The 20,483-nt window shown below is 37.7% G+C and overlaps 1 protein-coding gene across 1 annotated transcript in view; it reads right to left on the bottom strand.

Moving 5' to 3' along the window:
• The window catches only part of LOC5568402 (putative epidermal cell surface receptor), a 666,851-nt gene extending 653,236 nt beyond the window's left edge, over window positions 1-13,615 (bottom strand). Inside the window, exon 1 of the mRNA XM_021849817.1 lies at window positions 12,853-13,615. Within this exon, the coding sequence (XP_021705509.1) occupies window positions 12,853-12,954 (102 nt within the window). The 5' untranslated portion in view covers window positions 12,955-13,615. The remainder of the gene's footprint in view (window positions 1-12,852) is intronic.
• Window positions 13,616-20,483: the final 6,868 nt, after the last annotated feature.

Here is a 20,483-nt window from a genome sequence, read left to right as displayed (position 1 = left end):
TAATTACTCCAAAGATTCTCTCAGAAAATCGTTCATAGAATATCTCTAAAAATTTCTGCAGAAATACACGTGAAGGTTTACTCCAGGAACTCTTACCATGGTTCTACCCAGAATTTTTCCAAGGGTTCATATCAAAGAGTTTATTCAGGGATTTCACCAAGAACTCCTCCAAGGATTCCACCAGGAAGCCTTCAGGGATTCCACGAGAAGAATTCATCAAAACTTACTACTATCACCAGGAATTCCTTTAGAGATTTCGCTTGCAATTTTTTTAGAGATTCAAAAGGGTTATCCTTTGAAATCTTTAATAAATTATTTTACAAATTCCACCAGTGTTTTCTTCAAAGATTCTTTTTGAATCTCTGAAAGGACCCCACGGGACAATTGGAATTCTGAAGGAATTATTTTAAGAATCTACCAGAAATTTCTCCAAGGATTTCTTGAAGAATTTATCCATCATTTCCTTCCAGTGTTCCTTGAAGGATTTTTTACCAAGGAATCCACCAGGAATTATCTTGGAAAATCCTTTAGAGACTCCTTCAGGGATTGCTGAAAGTTCTTCCAGAAATATTTTAAGGAATTTCCCCAGTGATTTCTTCGGTGATTCATCTAAGGATTTTTCGATTAATTGATCCATGGATTTCTCCAGAAATTTTTAAAACAAAAATTTTCCAGGTGTTTCTTTATGGATTCAACCTGAAGGCATTGAGAGAAATGCTTTGTTTAAACCTCTGAGTAAATATCAGTTAACTTCTTGGAGGAATTTCTGATAACCCTGAAGGGAAATCGAAGTTAAACCTTCAAAGTGTTTTATGGAAGAACTTCTGGCAAAAGTCTGATAGATTTTATCTGGTGAAAATTCTAGTGAAACTCTGGTAATATTCCCATTGTTGACCCTAGAGAAACTCCTAGTGAAATTCCTTTAAAAACTCCTCTCTCTCGAAAAGTTATTGATGAAATAATTAGAGAAAATACTGGTGAAATCTCTGAAGGAACTACTGGTGGAATCTTTATAGGAAATCATGGTCAAATTCAAAAAAAAAAAAATCCTAAAGGGATCCTTACAGTTCATCTTAACGGAAATCTGGGAGTATTTTTTCCAGAATATTTTGGAAGAACCTCCAAAAGATTTTTTTTTCAATTCCCGGTAAAATCACCGCAAAAATAATGGTGGAGTTTCTGAAAAAAAAAAATAATGGTGGTATCTCTATGAGACTTCCAGCTGGAATCCTTGAAGGTTTTCCTGATGGAAATCCTGGAGAATTACCTGGGTGAATTCCAGATAGATCCATGGAGAAACTTCTTGTTGGAATCTTTAGAAGAATCCCTGGAGGATATATGTGGGGGATTTTTTGTTGAAATCTTCAGAGGAAATCCTAGCGGAATTATTAAACGAATTCCTCGTGGAAACACTGAAGGAATTCTTAGAGGAATTCCTGTTTTGAACACCAGGAAAAACTCCTGATAGAGTCACTGGTAAATTCTAAAATTACTGAAATGCTTAAAAAAAAGGCTGATGAAATTCCTCTTGTAAATTTCTTGTAAAATTGCTGGAGGAATTCCTTAAAACCCTCAAGAATCTCAGGAGATATTCCGCGAGAAATTCCTTGAAAAAAAACAGAGGAATCTCTTAAGGATTTCCGGAATTGGTTCCGGGAGGAATCACTTAATGAATTCCAGAAGGAATCCTTTAAGAAATTCCGGAATCTCTTAAAGTGAAAATGAATCGAATCCAAACCTCAAATCTTCAAGAGCACAAATCTGGAGAACCGAACACCCGTTCGAGCTGAAAACTTAATCGATTGGTCACAACCAGCTAGTGACCAATCAATTAAGTTTTCAGCTTAAACGGATGTTTAGTTCTCTTAATTCGTGCTCTTGAAAATTTGAGGTTTGGCTTCGATTTATCTTCACCTTAACTAATTCCGGTGCTGAAATTCGAACTAGAAATTTCTAGTAAAATCCCAGGAGAAATTCTTAATAACCCTCGAGAAAATTCTAGCAGATATTCCGGGAGGATTTTTTTTAGGATTAATTCCTTAGGGAGTTTCGGGAGGCATCCCTTGATCTATCCCGGGAAAAATCCCTTCGGAAATTCTGGGAGAAATCCCTTAAGGAATTCTGAGAGGACTTCATTTGAAGAATTCCTGGAGGAACCTCTTGAGCATTTCCTAGAGAAACCCATGGAAGAGAATACTGATAGAATCCCTTAATAATTCTGGGAGGAATCCGTAATAAATAGCCTGATGGAACCCACAATAACCCTAGAGAAAATTCTGAAGGAACCTTTAAAATAATTCACGATAGAATCCCTGACAGAATGATGGAATTCTAGGAGGGTTTTTTAATGAAATCTTAGAAGTATTTCGAATAGAATCTTTGGAAGAACTTCGTCCCTGCAGAAATTCCCAATGAAATGTATTGAAGAACTCCTAATGATATCCCCAGAGAAACTACTGATGGAATCGTTGGAAGAACTTCTGATGTAATCCCTGGAGAAATTCCTGATAGAATCATTAGAGACATTCTTGATAGAATTCCTGTATGAATTCCAGGTAGAATCTCTGAAGAAACTCCTAATGGAATCCTTGGAGGAGTTTCTGGTTAAATTGCAAGAGGTACTACTGATGAAATCCCTTGAGGAGTTCCAGGTGCAATCTCTGAAGGAAATCCTGTTGGAATCCCTGAGGAATTCCTGATGGAACTCCTGATAGAATCCCTAAGAGAACTCCTTATGATATCCTCAGAAGGAGTTCTGATGGAATTCCAGATAGAATCTCTGGAGGAACTACTGATAGAATTTTTGGAAGAATTCAAGGTGGAATCCATGAAAAAAATCTTGATGGCATCCCTGGAGGAACTCCTGATGAAATCCTTGTAGAAATCCTGAAGATTCTCTAGAAGAACTCCTGATGAAATCCCTGGAGGAATTCCTGATAAGATTCCTAGTGAAACTTCTTATATAATCCCAAGAGAAATTCCCTATGATATCCCTGTAATTCCTCAAGGAACTCCTGACGAAATCCCCAGAAAATCTCTGATGGAAGCCCTAAAGGTACTCCTGATAGATTCCCTATAGAAATCCCTGATGAAATCTCTGGAGGAACATCTGATGGAATCCTTGAAGAAATTTCTAAAGATATTCTTGAAGGAACTCCTTATGAAATTTCGAGAAGAACTCCTAATAGTATAACTAGAGGAACTTCTGATAGAAACCCTGAAGAAATACCAAATGGAATCTCTAAAATACTTAAACTTTTATGGAATTGTTAGAGGAACTCCTGATGGAATTTCTAGATGAGTTCCTAGTGCAATCCCTGAAGGAATTCCAGAAGGAATCCTTGAAAGAATACTTGATGAAATCTCCAGAAGAACTCTTGCTGAAATCCCTATATGAACATCCTTCTGATAGAAACTCTGAATGAACTCGTGTTGGAATTCTTTGTGGAATTCATGATTAAATCTTTAGAAGTAAGGTGACGTGCTAGTATCCATCGTGTTAAGCATTGATCAGTGAGAACCTGCAATTTTCCCATTATTGCAGTAAATGATGTTGATACAAACCGATGTAAAAACAATTCTTTCCCAAAACGGCTTTTACATTGTACAATAAGATTTTGATACATCTTGGTCTTTGGAAATAATATAATGAAAATATTGCCTGCAGTTTTCTCTATTTGTCGTATCGTTTTCATTTCTGTCAAAATCAGTTTTCAAACTCATCTCACCATTGTGATAAAGTGAATGGTCAACATACAACATATAAACGCTTTTATAAAATGGTTTACTAGAATATATAGATTTACAGGCATCTCCCTCCATTCCTTCAACATGATGAAATATATCAATTTCCTCCTTTAAAATTCATTGTTCGTCATCAAAATTTAGCTCAAACATATAAATACAATTCCTTTCGACCGATCAATCATGACAGCTGCTCATAGTGCAGCGAAAACAACACAATCAAAGGAACCGTTGTCTACACTGAGCATTGTGCACACATTGATGCGCTCAGTACGACGGATTGAACCTTGTTTACATTCTCAATTATACGCGGTTGTTGCGGAAATTTCACAAAATTTCGTGAATTAGAGAGCTTTTACGACGTGTGATTGGAATGAAATCCTTCAGTGAAGAAGTACGAAGGTTTTCCATAGTGAAAATAAGTGCCCAGCGAATTAAGTCACACAGGGGGCGGGAAGAACCTTGTTTCATAAAGTGGTGTGACTGGTGTCGATCGCTAAGAATTTCTCTCAAATCGTGTTCGTCCATGCGATTCCGGTGAAAAACAATGAAAAATGAATGATTGAACTGAAGTTATTTAACGAAATACAGTAGTTTTTTTTTGCATTTTTGGTGTACAAGTGTACAAACCATGACAGCTTTAACAAAAATACACTTGGAAAATGAATCTATGTTGCAGGTAAGTTGGAAGATCCACCGTACTGAAACATTTTAAGTTTGATACGACGAAGTGCCATTTTACGACGAAGTAGAACGAAACCCTTCTTGTTTAATACAAATTATACAAATTTAAATAGCGCAAAAGATGGCGGCCTAAGAAACTTTCATGTCACATGTTTACCAATACATCATTAGAAAGTATAATGATAAATGTACAGCATTACCAATGCTTACTTTTTATAATAAAGCTTAAACGATGTATTGTTTAACAAATTACATATAATTTTATTTTGACAACGTCAGCTCAAAACAAAAACGAAATAATGAAATTGGTTGTATTATATATCACAAGTCGCTCATGAACAACTTTTTTATGGAGGGTAGTTAATACTCCTGGTGATTCCTAATAGGTTACTCAGAGTGTGCATGCTACTTAAGATTTATTGTGAATTGCACAATTTCATTCATTGATCAATTTCAACACAGATTATAAAACAATAAGAGTTACTAGTAAAAGTGGTTTAAAATAACGGAAACCAAAAAATAATTGCGAATTAAATATATTTCGTGGTGAACAAAATGATGTTGTTAGTAGAAGGGTTGATAAAGTACAAAGGGACTATACAGAAGATTTCTCAATTTCAGGTTTTAACAGCTAAAAATCAGAAATATTTTTTTTTGAATTTCTCATCGTAAGGCTGCGTTCATTTATTACGTAACGCTAAAATTGTTAATTTCCAAACACCTATTCCCACAACGGAATGCTTTTTGTAAGATTATTTTTATTTTTTGTATGAGTCGTAACGCTTGAGCCTACTTCCCCCTCCCCCAAGAGCACTACGTAATTTGTGAACGGCGCTTAAGATGCTGTTTTTCATCACGCCAAGCTGCCATAAAACGACCTACTTTCCTGCACTGTATCATACAGTTTTGTAATAGTCATAACGTAACTGAAATCAGTTGTGTAATTACTATTACGCAACGCTTTTTCATTTCGCAACTGTTTTGAGCTACGTAATGAATCATTACACAACTATTTTAAGAATTTGCCAAATAATGGTGAATGCATCCCGAAATAATTTCTGATATCATCAAATTGATATCATCGAAATTGCAAAAATTGCTTTACGCAACTCGTTGCAGACCTTGATGTTACAGCACTTGTCGTAAGTACCCAACTCAGCAAGCCTAGCCGACCCGTGCTGTTGAACTCAACGTTCTGCAACTTGTTGCGTAAACTACTATTACTACTCTTGTGGGGTAACTTTCAACAGCATTTTCAATCACAATTGCTGGATATTTCTTGTCGTTTGTCATTAAAAACACCTGGAAATCAAAATTGATGTTTATTTCAGCCAATTTTGGTACAATATAAAGGGTGTACAGAATAAAATTGCGACATACACAAATATTTGGCAAAATTCGCATGTTCAATCAATTATCTCCAAACTTTCAGAGAGTAAAATAAAACATGTTATGAATATGTTCCCATGTTTGTTTTATTCAATTTCTATTCCATATCAAAATGCACAAACTTTTTTCATCACACTACTCATAAGTTCCTGTACAACACATGGACCAAGTTTTTTTTTGCGTTGCAATCACTGTGCGAGATCACTGTGGAGACATGCCATAGCCTCACAGCCAACGCTGAAACACTTGGACGTAATGCTAGACGATCGGTTGAACTTCAACAGTTCCGTCGATCATGCATGCGAGAAGGCAGCGAAGGCGAGCAATGCGCTCACAAAAATTATGCCCAACAATGGTGGTCTTATAAGTAGTAAGAGGCGTCTGCTGACTGGCGTATCAGCATCGCTACTAAGATGCGGTGTTCCAGCCTGGGGCGCGGTGCTACCGACCAAGCAGAATCGGGAGAAGTTAAACATAGAGTTCCGACTCATCACCATGCGAGTGGTGAGCGCGTACAGGACTAACATGTGTAATCGCTGGAATGATCCCGATCTGCACCATCCTGTCCGAAGACATCGACTGCCATCAGCGAAAAGAAACCGAGGCAGGCGAGAAAGTTGGGGAGAATTCGTTCGCTGGCTAAGTGGCAACAAGAATGGGATGCCTCCGAGAGAGGAAGGTGACGGCTGCTTTGGCGAGTACTTTAGCGTAGAAAGAGTGGTACCGTAATCCGGGGGCAAATTGATCACTATTTTACAACTTTTTGTAGTGTTATCCTTCGGAAATCATATATTGTCAAATGAATTTCGACAAAATCAGTACTCCATTGATCGTTATCAGGTTCTGTAATCGACTTTTCATGTAATAATATGTAACATATCATAAAAATAGTTTTAATACCAAAAAATTAAAAATGACACACTGGGGCGAAATTGATATAACAAAGCAGGTTTAAGAATAAAAAAATTCCCCATCTACTAAATTTGGGTCTCCTGAATCTGATAATGATGTCAAAATTTTTAAAACTTAAGTATTTGATCATTTTATTGCAAAATTAAACTAAGAATATCTGCGTAATACGCCTAAATGTAGGCAATTTCCTGTGAAATAGGCACATTATTTGAGAATAAACGGGTTTTTGAGCAAAAAAAACTATACTTGATATGCTGTATGATATCAAAAATGAGTTCAGTAGTTCATACTTGAGCTTACACGACATTTTAAACACTCAAAGTTCACATGTAGGCGCAGCTCCAGTTGTTTGTTTAGCACCGACATTTCCAACTGTATTGCTTACATCATATTTCTGTGCAGAACTGAACCTAATAAAAATGAAATAGTTCAAACACATCATTAGACATCTATAAACTAGAAAACATGGAACATCTGTGGTGCCAACGAAACCTTCAGCATCCTTGGGAGGAAATATTTCTTGGTACCGAGCTGATCAAATTCGCCCCAGTAATCAATTTGCCCCCGGATTACGGTACACGGAATGATAAGCGATCGCGATCTTAGTGCATACGCACTTAAACGGTTTCGCCTAGAACCCAACAGCTGATATCTCGGTAATAATTTGACGATTCTCGGTAAAACTTTTACCGAGATCTCGCTAAACGTTTACCGAATCTCGGGAACGTTCGCCGAGATCTCGGCAAAAAATTTGTATTGCCGAAATCTCGGTAAAATAAGTACCGAGATTCGGCGTTAAAATTTAACGAGCTCTCAGCTGTTGGGTTCTCGGCGAACAATTTTACTGAGGTCGGTGAAATAATTTAAGTGTGTAGTATTGCAAATAATGTCTGCCCTACAGCGCAACTGGCAAGCAGAGCAGCGAAACGAGACCAGAGAGCAGCGCTTGACGTCGTCGGGGCAAAAATGAACCGGAAGCCAACCTCCCACCAGACTCGTTAGGCCGATTTCGGCATTCGACAAGTCAGTCTGTTGAAGAGAGAAGACCAACGGGCGCGATCGGAGTGAGCTAGATCCTCCGTCGGGGACTTGACCGAGTAGAACGAGCGTAATGTAGGATTCATAATGAGCGTCGAGGCGCCCGCAAACCGGAAATCACTCTCCAATCGAATTTTCAGAACCGACCCTGGCACTTGGCCGATCACCATCAACTCGGAATAGACTAGATCCTCCGCCGGGGACTAGATAAGTAGACAGAATCGGCAAATGGTCGTCCATCCCAGCCATCCTCCAACCGAAATCTCTGGGCTGACTTAGGCAATGTACCAGCCAACAACGGAGTATGAACAACGCGTAACGTTACCGTGATGAATCAATATCCGGACGCTTAAGCAAGGGCCAATGTTCAAACCCAGTTTTGAATAAGTTCCCTTCGAGTTGAGTTTAAGTTTAATTGTCTTACAGACAGTTTCATATTAGATCTGGGTACTAGTGGTAAATTTTACGTTCAAATTAACAATTATAACATGAAAATCGCTGATATAATGAGATATGTCTTGTCCTTAAATCCGGACACCAGAAGCAAATCTTGTATTTAAATCCGGACACTTTCGAATCAAAATCCGGACAGCTGCACGTTCCACGAAAAATTCGTACAATAATTTAAAAAGAATAGCTTTTATCGATTAAATACCTTATCCGTATGAACTTTAGGCTTGAACGAGCATAATGGAGCACATTATTGAATGAAACATACATATATTTTAGCTTTGCTTACCTCACCTGATGCTAAAGATATCCGATTTGGCACTGTGGTGGATTCGAACAGTTGCACTGATGATTCAAATCGATCATTTTCAGGTGTTCAAATGGCATTCTGGGCACTTGGTAATAATGTTATGTTATATTATGTTATATAATATTGATTGTCATTATTAAATAAAGTGCTTGAACAATAAACATGCATGATAAAACGGTGTCCGGATTTGAAGCCACTTGCCTGTAATTCCGGACAGTATTTATTCACCACTTGAAATGCTTATTTGCTCCATATTTTAAGGCCACGAAGTAACCAAATCCTCGAATAGTCGTCGCTTTCACTTTCATGTTGGAAAAACTGATCAAACAATATAATTTGAGCCCGTTTTTGTTCACTAAATGTTGTGATGCATTCGTCGCCGTTTGGTGAAGTTGAACTTAAACTCGCAAGGTAATGACGTCTAACCGGTGGAACATTTTTGTTTTCGTTTTTATTAATTATTTGGCAATGGTAACTAGATTAAATATAATAGTGAAATGATCAGCAGTGTTAAGAGTGTAAGTTATATGTAAATTCAAACATATAACCATTCAATTTTACTTTTAATAGATAGAAATTATCAGAGTGTCCGGATATTGGTACCGTCCGGATTTCGATTCACCACGGTACCGGTTTCAAGAGATATTCCTCCGTCAAGGTGCTCTCCATCGGAGTAGGCTAGCTTCACCGTCGGGAACTACGTCAAGTAGTATCGATCACAACGAACCCTCTGCAAATGGTCGTCGGGGCGCTTGCGAACCGGAAGTCATTCCTCAACCGGAATTGCAAGACCGACCACGGCATCCAACTGGTCCGCCCGTAGAGCATGACGAGCATGGTAATGGAGCCAAGTGTATCAACAAACGCAGTAGCATCTATCGAATAACGTCTCACATGGCCCATGCGTGTGGCCGGCCCCAAAATGTGAGTGGCGTTGAAAAAACAAATTGCATCCAGATCGAATAGAGCAAGATGTGACGAAATGGCGTAGCATACCATGAAGTAGTTCCAGGGGGATATCGGGCTTGTAGCTCAAGCAAAAGAAAGGTGGCGCACACTGGGGCAGATCGCAGTTTTCGACGGCTAAAACCTCTAGTACTCTGGATATGCATTCTAGAGGTTTGATGTCTTCGACAAAGTATTTTGGAAAAAAATGTACTACATTTTGACTCGTTCGTGTTTTATCTAGATAAGTCAAAACTAATCTAGAACAATTTTATCTTTTGAAAGGAGCATCCAAGCAAAGAATTTCCTTCTGCAAAGTTGTTTATTGAGACATTTTCGACATTTCTTCTAAAAACACTTAGGGGTCATGCACAAATTACGTCACGCTCCAAGGGGGGGAGGGGGTCGAGCCAAGCGTGACAAGCCTTACAAAAAAAATCGGAGGACTCATACAAAAAGTGTGACAAAGGGGGGGGGAGGGAGTCGAAAGAGTTGAAATTTAGCGTGACATAATTTGTGTACCATCCCTTACCCTCTGTGTTGAATTGTTGCGAAGAAAGAAAAGTGGGGCCATGTGGAGCTTTTTTGCTAGAACAATTTTAAGACCGACTAAAAAATTCTTTCAGTTTGTAATTTTAAATACGAGATTAATCATTAAATCCGCTTTCAGATCTAGACAACAATCAGATTAGGAAAAAGAATATGAAGTTCTCAAAATACAGACTTTTTTTTTATTTGCATCGTATAATATGACTTTAATTGAACACATCATTATTCTCTTATTAAAAATCGAAAGGTGTGAATACACATATAGAACGTTTTACATTACATTTTGTTTGAATGGTTATTGAAACATTAGTTTAGTGATGACTTCTTGAAAATAACACGTCAAGATTATATATGATTTTTGCATTTGAATGCATTGAAATCTAATCGATCTGTATTTTCCACACTTTTCTTTCTTCTCGGCAATTAAACTAATGTTCTTGACTATTCCTAGAAAAATATTTAGCTTCCGCCGTCTGCCGCTTCACGATTTATCCAGGATTTTGTAAAACATTGTTTTTACTAAAAGTATCATTAAAACTGAAAAAAATGCTGGTGAAAATTTACTTTGATTTTGTTATTGTTTCTGAAGTATTCGGATTCTCCGAAGCAAACTCGATTTTTGCTTGAAAGTTAGCTCGAAGCTGTAAATAGTTGTATTATATTAATGCATTCTTCAGCTAACAAATATGCTTCTAGTTAAGTTAGCTTAAGGAAAACTAGTTCAAGAACAAATTTAGTGTAAGTAGAACAAATTCTAGGTATAACTCTGATTTGTGTTTAAACGTTGAGTAAGAGACCGTACTACCACAGAGCTTAAACCCCATGTGCTACCCCGGATAGCCGGATTTGGTGGAAGTTTGTAGCTTTGCTAGAAGTGCGAAAATTCCATTAAAAACACCAGAAGTTACATGGAAATTCCGCATTTTCAAGAATAATTTAAAGTGCACAAAAGTTGTCAAGGTCATAAATTAGACTAAAATCACGTTTAAAATCGATTATATTCTGCAATCATTACGGGATCCTTGGTTATTGAACGAGGGCGTATTGTCCGGATGGGGTGCGTTAAACCTATTTACCCTATATTTGGTAGTTGCATCTACTAAACGGGGACGGACCTGGTGTAGTGGTTAGAACACTCGCCTCTCACGCCGAGAACCTGGGATCGAATCCCATCCCCGACATAGTCACTTATGACGTAAAAAGTTATAGTGACGACTTCCTTCGGAAGGGAAGTAAAGCCGTTGGTCCCGAGATGAACTAGCCTAGGGCTAAAAATCTCGTTAATAAAGTCAAACCAACCAAAACCATCTACTAAACATTCAATACTGAATATAAATTTTATTTGAGGGTTTTATTCCTATAATTATACGATCAACCTGAAGTACAAAATCATTTTTTGTAACATGCAGCCCGCATACAAAACTCGCCGGTTCTTTTATATGGCTGAATACATTTTTTTCTTCACAAAATTACATTTTAAGTGTCGAAACAATAACAGTTATTCGAAATAATTATTAACTTTGTTTTTTCTTATTTTTAGCACGTGAGAAATGATTTCTGCTGTAGGTTAGGAAACATGCTATTAAACGTGTATGTTGACTAGATTCGATGTATATAAACCATTTTCCACTGCCAATATCTCAAAAACGCGATATCGAAAGAAATCTTTACCACAGATTACATACATCCATGCCAGAACAAATGTTTTTTAAAGGATGTGTGAGAATACATAATTTATTGATTTTAATTTAAGGTTCAAAAACACGTTGAAAGCACTAACGCCACCAAACAAGGCAATTCGTGAACTTACCATTGATTAAGGAAAATTCTTCATAAATATCGAGTACTAGATGCATAGTTATACCGTTTTGTTTTAAATTCCGACTCATATTCTGAGCTATCAGATTAAAAATAAAGATTTTTAAAGTAAAACATACAAATTTCTTTACAGAATGATCAATTATTTTACAATTCAAGTCCACCTCATAAAAGATGAACATTAAAAAAAAATCGTACTAACCAATGAAATCGACTCTGTTCTGAATATGAGTCATGTTCGAAAATTGAGACAAAACGATAGTTCGTTTACCGGGGCTATCTCGAAGGTCCCTTGAAATGTCCCATAACTTGATACCTCTCTAACACGATGGTCCCTTCAATATTGAGTTATGGATAATTGACTATATATTATTTTGAATGATACTTCGACTGAGTTGATACTTATTAGTCACTCGGTTAAGACAAGATCATATGAACAACCTTCAGAAGCCATTAAATGGTCAATGTGAATTGTGCCACTATGTCCCCGAAGGTCCATCGTGCCAAATCTCAATAGAACACCGTTCGTAAATTTTGCTTCAAAACTAACAGCATCGACCGCAGTCTCACGGGACCTGGCACGTCCTTCGTCGAAGGAAGCGCACAAAAACATTCCATCAATCGTTCACCGCAGCCATCATCAATTCGATTCAATGTAGCCGTGTAGCTCTAGAAGGATACCTTTTTTGCCATCTACGCTTTTTCTCCAATCCCAAGGTCCTCCACTCGATGGAAAATCAATACCTCAGCTTCTGCCCGAGCCGTCGTCAGCCCCGCGTTTTGACACACGGTCATTCGGGTTCTCAATAAAGGACGGAGCCACTGGGCCAATGAAATATTCAAATCCAAATCTCCAATCGGATGCTTTTCGATAACTCTGCCCAACGACCTGAGCAGTCGTCGAAGCACCGGCCAAACTCAACCAACGTGGGTTCTTCGATACATTATGGATGAACTTTAGCGGCGTTTCAATGTTTGTAAATCTCGCTCCCGCCCCCTCCCTTATCACTTACCGCTCTAGATTCGACTCCGGTTCCAACCAGCAGCACCAGCAACAGTCCCCAGAGAGCCGCCAAGTGCTTCATCCTCGACATCACCTCCATCAGCATCATCATTTGGGCTCGACCGGAAATAGACTTACGCCTTCGAGTTATACTTCTCGCACAGCACCACCAACAAAACACAGCACACTCTTTGCACTTCACCGCCTTCTTCCTTCGGTTTCCTTATTGTCGCAATCCAAGCAAGCGTGTAAAACGTGTCACCCTTGACTTCCTCGCGCTGAACTCCGACAACCCCCTTTGGGAAGGCTCCGAACCAAGATCGCCAATCACCGAAAACTCAAATGAACCGCAAAAGGAAAATCACTTAATCAACTTTGCTTCCTTCACTTTCACTGGGCTTCGCCTCGAAATGCCGACGGACCGAATAACCGACCGACGAAACACTGCCAACGACTCGACACTTTCTCGCGTTGCCTTCAAGTCCTGCGGGAATCGTCGCACTCAACCGCGTTTCAAGTACGTTTCACTGTTACCTACGTTGCAGGGGATTGCAAACGCGAACGCACTTCTGGCCCGCCGCACGTTATGCTTTACGTAATACCCGTGGGAACTTTCGCTGGCAGAGCTTGCCTTGCCAAGGATTTAAAAATCCCTTTTGTTGGACCAGGTGTCAAAAGAAAAACCAATATTTTGGCTCCGATTGGGGAACTCCGCAAGAAAAACGACCGTTCCGTCCGACGTTCGCAGTCAGATTGACGCCACCGTGATGGCAGTGGACTACTTTAAGGCGATTTCATCTCCCGTCTTCGGATCCAAGCAATCTCCCTCTCTCGGATGGAAGCGTGTGTTTATGGAGCTCTGTTGCATACGGCACAGGCGCACAGAGGGGCACTCGCACGTTTCGCATTGTTTCCAAAGGTAAATATTTATGTGGAGTCCGGGCGAAATGAGCGGAAATTGAGCGGATTCGCCCCCACGCGGTTGATGACAGGAGGGAGACAAAGGAGAGAGAAGCCGGAATTGGCAAACGGAAAGATCGACCCAGTTTTTATTGGGGTGGTTTGTTTTGCTTTGGGATTTCTCCAATGAGGACCGCTTTTTAGCACAGATTTGCATTTACTGATAAATACGTTGAAACCAAAAGTATTTTGCGTGATAAATACAAAAAAAAATGTATGAAATTGAAAGAAAATATCAAAATGACGTGAGGCATGTAGATAATAAAACCATTTTCAGTATATTAATGCTCAAAACATGAAAATCAACGGACATAAGATATAACAAAACGAAAAAATAGAAAAGTTATATATGCGCTAAAGAAAGTAGAAAATAAGAAAATTAAGAAATAAATAAATGGTAAAGCGAACAAAGGGATAAATATCCAAGAAAAAAATAATAGAACAGATAAAAACACATAAACATAAAAGTCCAATTAAAAGGACCATAGAATTGAATAATTTCAAAACAACTTGTAAAGATACAAACAAACTGATGAACAAACAAAAACTTTGAAACATTAATAAAAAAAATATATATATGACATAGAGGGGACAAAATATTAAAAAAAAAACTACAGATGGTATAAAAAGACATAAATATTCATATAGAACCATGAGAATCCATGGAGATTTTTCTAAAAGACACAACAGGACTAAAGGAGACCTGAACAGACCAAAGAAAATCTAATCAAAAAAAAAAAAAAAAACAATGGGGAAAACGATTCATCACAAGATCAAGGCACCTCTCAGAGACAAATAAATTCATATGAAAACAAAAAAAAACTAAGATGACTAAGAGGAAAAAAATTCCTTAAGGTACAACGAATACCTATGCACGAATATGGATCAAGGCAAATCTATAAAAGTTATGATTTATTGTATATTTAAACTACAATAATATTTCGCATAATTAAAATAAATGCTCAGACCATCGAAAAAAGACATAAAACGAAAAGAAAAGAAGATAAAAAGACAAAAAACGAAAAGAATGGAAGACAAACCGAAAAGAAGACCAGAAGACCGGAAGACCAAAATATCCGAAGACCAGAAAACCAGAGGATCAAAAGACCAGAAGGCCAGAAGACAAGAAGACCAGAAGACCAAAAGACGAAAAGACCAGAAAACTAGAAAACCAGAAACTCAGAAGACCAGAAGACCAGAAGACTAAAAGACCAGAAGACAAAAAAAAAACAGAATATCAGAAGACCGCAAGACCAGAAGACCAAAAGACCAGAATGCAAGGAAACTAGAATGACAAAAAACTAAAAGAATAGAGGATTAGAAGACCAAAGACCAGAAAACCAGAAAAGCAGAAGGCCAGAATACCAGAAGACCAGAAACTAAAAAACAAGAAGACCAGAAGAGCAGAAGACCAGAAGACCAGAAGTCCAGAGGACTAAAGGACTAGAGAACCAGACTAGAAAACCAGAAGTCGAGAAAAGCAGAAAACAAGTAGATCGGAAGACCAGAAGACTAGGCGATCAAAAGACCAGAAAATCAGAAGAGCAGAAGAACAGAAGACTAGAATATCAGAATACCAGAAGACCAGAAGATCAAAAGACTAGAAGACGAGAATGCCAGAATACCGAAAGACAAGAAGATCAGAAGACCAGAACACTAGAAAACAAGAAGGCTAGAAGAGCAGAAGACCAAAAGACCAGAAGACCAGAAGACCAAAAGACCAGAAGACCAAAAGACCAGAAGACCAGAAGATCAGAAGACCAGAAGAACAAAAGAGAAGAAAAGCAGAACACCAGAAGACCAGAAAACCAGAAGATCAAAAAACCAGAAGACCAGAAGACTAAAAGACTAGAAGACCAGACCAGAAGTCGAGAAGAGCAGAAAACAAGTAGATCAGAAAACCAGAAGACCAAAAGACTAGACGATCAAAAGACTAGACGATCAAAAGACTAGAAGACCAGAAGATCAGACGACTTGAAGACCAGAGGACTAGAAGTTCAGAAGACCAAAAGATCAGAAGACTAGAAAGCCAGAAGATCAGAAGAACAGAAGACTAAAATACCAGAATGCCAGAATACCAGAAGAGCACAAGATCGGCAGGTGAATTCCGGCGCTCATTTTCTTCGATGAAAAGAAATTTTCTTCCATAATCCACCAGCAAGAAAATTTTCTTTTCTTCGAAGAAAATACGCGACGGAATTCGCCTACAGAAGACCAGAATACCAGAAGGCAAGAAAACAAGAAGACCAGAAGAGCAGAAGACGAGTAGACTAGAAGACCAGAAGGCCAGAAGACCAGAGGACGAAAATACCAGAAGACTAAAAGACCAGAATACCAGCAGACCAGAACACAAGAATATCATAATAATACCAGAAGACCAGAAGGCTAAAAGACTAGAAGACCAGAAAACCCGAAGATCAGAAGACCAGAAGATCAAAAGACCAGAAGACTTAAAGACCAGAAAACCAGAAAATCAGAAGACTAGAAGACCAGAGGACTAGAAGACCAGAACACTAAAAGACTAGAAGACCAGAAGCACAGCAAACCAGAAAACAAGAAGATCAGAAGACCAGAAGACTAGAAGACCAGAAGACAAGAACACCAGAAGACGAACCTTGAAAGCCTCTGAAAAAATTGAAAGACGCATAAAACTCTGAGAGACTTTGAAAGGCTTTAAGCGACTTTGATAAAATTAAAAGGGATTAAAAATACTATGAAAGACTGAAGAAAATTCTCAAGGTATAAAAAATTCTCGAAAACAAAATCTCTGATGAACTACCGAAACTTTGAAAGACTTCAAAAGGCAACGAGAGACTCCAAGAGAGTCTGAACACTCTCTCGGATTACTCCAAAAGATTCTGAAGAGCCCTGGAAAACTACAAGAACTATACATAATTCTGAAAATACTCTTGAAAAGTCTGGTAAAGCCTAAAAAAAACTCTTAATGATACCGGAAAATATGAAGCACTCTGGACGACTGTAATAGAATCCGAAAGAATGTTGGAAAATTCGGCTACATTTGCTGAACGACCGCAATATATTCTACAAAAGACTGGAAGAATATGAGAGATTTTGAAAAATTGAAATACCGGGAACACATCAGAGATTCGTAAAAATTCATAGAAGATCTTGAAAGACTCGTGTAAATATTTAAGCTCCGAAAGAGTGTTAAAGATTCCGATGAATCTCGAGAGATTTCAAAAGTTTTTGAGTCATTTTTAAAGACACCAAGAGGCTCTTTAAAAAATTCTAACTTTAAAGGACTGAAAGATTCTGAAAGTCTCATAAAAAAAACGAGAAAACTCCGAAGGACTCCATAAGACTATTGAAAGCTCTAGACAACTTTAAATCATTCTGAAAGAATTTTAATAACTCTGTAAAACTTTGGAAACCAATTCAATTTTTTAATATTAGAAATATTTCGAAAATATAAATTGAAATGCTACAAAACTGTGAGAGGCTATGACGGACTCTGAAAGAATCTGAAAGACTTTGAAACAGCCTGGAAGATTCTGGAATCTTTTTTCAGATTCAGAGACATTCTAAAGACTAAAAGACTGGAAGACTGAAAGACTGAAAGACTGAAAGGCTCAAAGGCTGAAGACTGAAAGGCTAAACAATTCAAAGACTGGAAGGCTGAAAGACTGAAAGACTGAAGGACTGAAAGAGTGAATGGATTAAAGACTGAAACACTAAACGACTGAAATACTAAAAGACTGAAATACTGGAAGGCTGAAAGACTGAAAAACAAGAAGGCAGAAAGACGGGAAGACTGGAAGACTGATAAATTGAAAGACTAAAAGACTGAAGACGGAAAGGCTGAAAGACTGAAAGGCTGAAAGACTGGAAGGCTGAGAGACTGAAGACTGAAATACTGCAAAATTGAAGGACTGGAAGACTGAAATACTGAAAGACTGAAACACTGAAAGACTGAAAGGCAGAAAGACGGGAAGACTGGCAGACTGGCAGACTGGAAGACTGGAAGACTGAAAGGTTAAAAAATTGAAAAACTGAAAGACTGAAAGACTGAGAGCCTGATAAACTGAAAGACTGAAAGGCTGAAAAAATGAAAAACTGGAAGACTGAAAGACTGAAAGCCTGATAAACTGAAAGACTGAAAGGCTCAAAGGCTGAAGACTGAAAGGCTGAAAAACTGAAAGACTGAAAGACTGAAAGACTGAAAGACTGAAAGACTGAAAGACTGAAAGACTGAAAGGCTGAAAAACTGAAAGACTGAAAGACTGAAAGACTGAAAGACTGAAAGACTGAAAGACTGAATGATTCAAAGGATTAAAATACTGATTAGTCAACATCTTCAATTAAAGACCAGGATACCAAAAGACCAGAAGATCAGAAGACCAGAAGACCAGGACCCCAAAAGACCAGAAGATCAGAAGACCAAAACACAAGAAGACAAAGGAAAATGATTCTGCAGGACTCTCAAATACTTTGAAGGACTCTGCTGTGCACGACTGAAAATCTGTAGGACTCTGTAAACAACAAAAGAATCTGAACAACTGCAAAATAATCCAAAATTACTTTGAGTGACTCTGAAAGAACCTGGAAATCTCTAAAAGTAGACCAGAAAAACTCGGAAAATAATTTAAGATGCTGAAAATGCTGAAAGACTTTGAATGACTTTGAGACACTTTGATAAACTATGAAAGGCTTTTAACGAATGGATGCCTGTAGGAAATTCTCAATGAATAAAAATTACTCAAAGTGACTTGCGAAATTACAAAGTCTCCGAAAAACTACGGAAACTCTGAAATACTTTGAAGGACTTCAAAAGGCTTTGAAAGATTCTGAACAGTACAGAATGACTACGGAAGACTCTAGAAGACTTTGGAAACTACGAAAACATTAACTAATTCCGAATTTTTCCAAAGGACTTTAAAGGATTCTTCGATACTCTAGAAAAGTCTGAAAAATTTCAAAAACTCATGAAATCTCTTATTGTTTTCGAAAACTTTTAAGGACTCTTGGTGACTGTGATAGACTCTGTAAAAAAATTCTGAAAGAATCTGAGAGATTTTGAAAGACTTTATGAAACGCAGAGAGGCGTTAATAGTTTCTGAAAAAAAAAACTCAAAGAAACCTAAGAGACCCTCAAACACACAACGAGCTTTAAAAAGACTGTGAAATGCTCTGAAGGATTCAAGACGCACAAAGATTCCAAAAATCTCTAAATCTGAAACCCCTAAAGACTCTGAAAGACTCTAAACAACTGCGTATTATGGATTTCTGGAAGACATCAGAAATTTCTTCAAAGAGAAGATTGAAGATCTTAAAAGACTCTTAGAGTTATGAAATCTCAGAGAAAATGTTAAAGTTTTTGATAAATCTTGAAAGATTTCAAAAAATCTGAGAACATTGAAAAAGGCTCAAAACGACTCTGAAAGATTATGGAAGCTTCTGACGAACTCCGAGAATTTCAGAGAGATTCCAAAAGATTCTGAAGGACTCAGAAAAATACCAGAATATTCTGAAAGACTGAAAGATTCAGGAAGGTTCATAAAGACGCTGAAAGTCTCTAAAGGATTCTGAAAGACTCTGAAGGATACTGACCAAGAAAAACTATGACAAACTTTGAAACATTCTGAAAAGATCTGGAGGACTCTGTAAAACTTTAAATATCTCTAAAATACTACAAAAACTCCTTGTAGATGAATTCGACTGGGATGTTCGAGAATTGAAATACGTATATTTGGCTTTCTTAGTAATGAAAAAAAAACAAACGGTATGTTTTGTCCGACGTTTGAGCTCTTTTATTGGGCCTTTTACCGTTTTATTTTATTTTTTTTTCCAATGACTGAGATGGCCAAATAAACGTAGTTGAAATATAAAAAAATCCTTATATTTCTGAAAGAATGACTTACTCTGAATAAAGCTGAAAGACTATGATACACTCTAAAAGATTCAAAAAGATTCTGAAATATTCTGGAACATTCCGAATGACTCTGAAAGACCCTGAAAGACTGAAAGACGGAAGATTGAAATACTGCAAAACTGAAGGACTGAAAAGCTGAAAGACGGGAAGACAGGAAGACTAAAAGACTTGAATACTGAAAGATTGAAAGACTGATAAACTGAAAAACTGAAAGACTGAAAGGCAGAAAGGCTGAAAGGCTGAATGAAATGCTGAATGGCTTAAAGACTGAAAGACTGAAAAACTGAAAGACTGAAAGACTGATGGGCTGGAAGACTGATAGGCTGAAAGACTGAAAAGCTAAAAGACTGAAAACTGAATGACAAAAAGACTGAAGACTGAAATACTGCAAAACTGAAGGACTTAAAGAAGAAAAAACTGAAAGACTGAAAGACTGAAAGGCTGAAAGACGGGAAGACTGGAAGACTGGAAGACTGAAAGACTAAAAGACTGAAAGACTGAAAGACTGAAAAACTGAAACACTGAATGATTTAAAGGATTAAAATACTGCTTAGTTAACATCTTCAATTAATCTCAGTTTTTGCCTCGTACACTCGTAACACTTGATGAGGTTATTTTCGGGTTGATCCGGAAATAACGTGTTCGCGCAAAACTGTAATCGAAAAAGACTGCTCTCTTACCAGCAATAACGATGATAATCCCTCATTTGCGTAGAGAGATTGATCTCGGTAAAAATTTGTATGGTGCAACCAACAGCATATATGCTACAAGGTTGAAATTGATTTTGAGAC

This window comes from Aedes aegypti, chromosome 1 (genome assembly GCF_002204515.2).
Source record: "Aedes aegypti strain LVP_AGWG chromosome 1, AaegL5.0 Primary Assembly, whole genome shotgun sequence".
NCBI classification, from domain to species: domain Eukaryota; kingdom Metazoa; phylum Arthropoda; class Insecta; order Diptera; family Culicidae; genus Aedes; species Aedes aegypti.
Note: the sequence above shows the minus strand (reverse complement) of the source record. Positions and strands in the feature narration are given on the sequence as shown.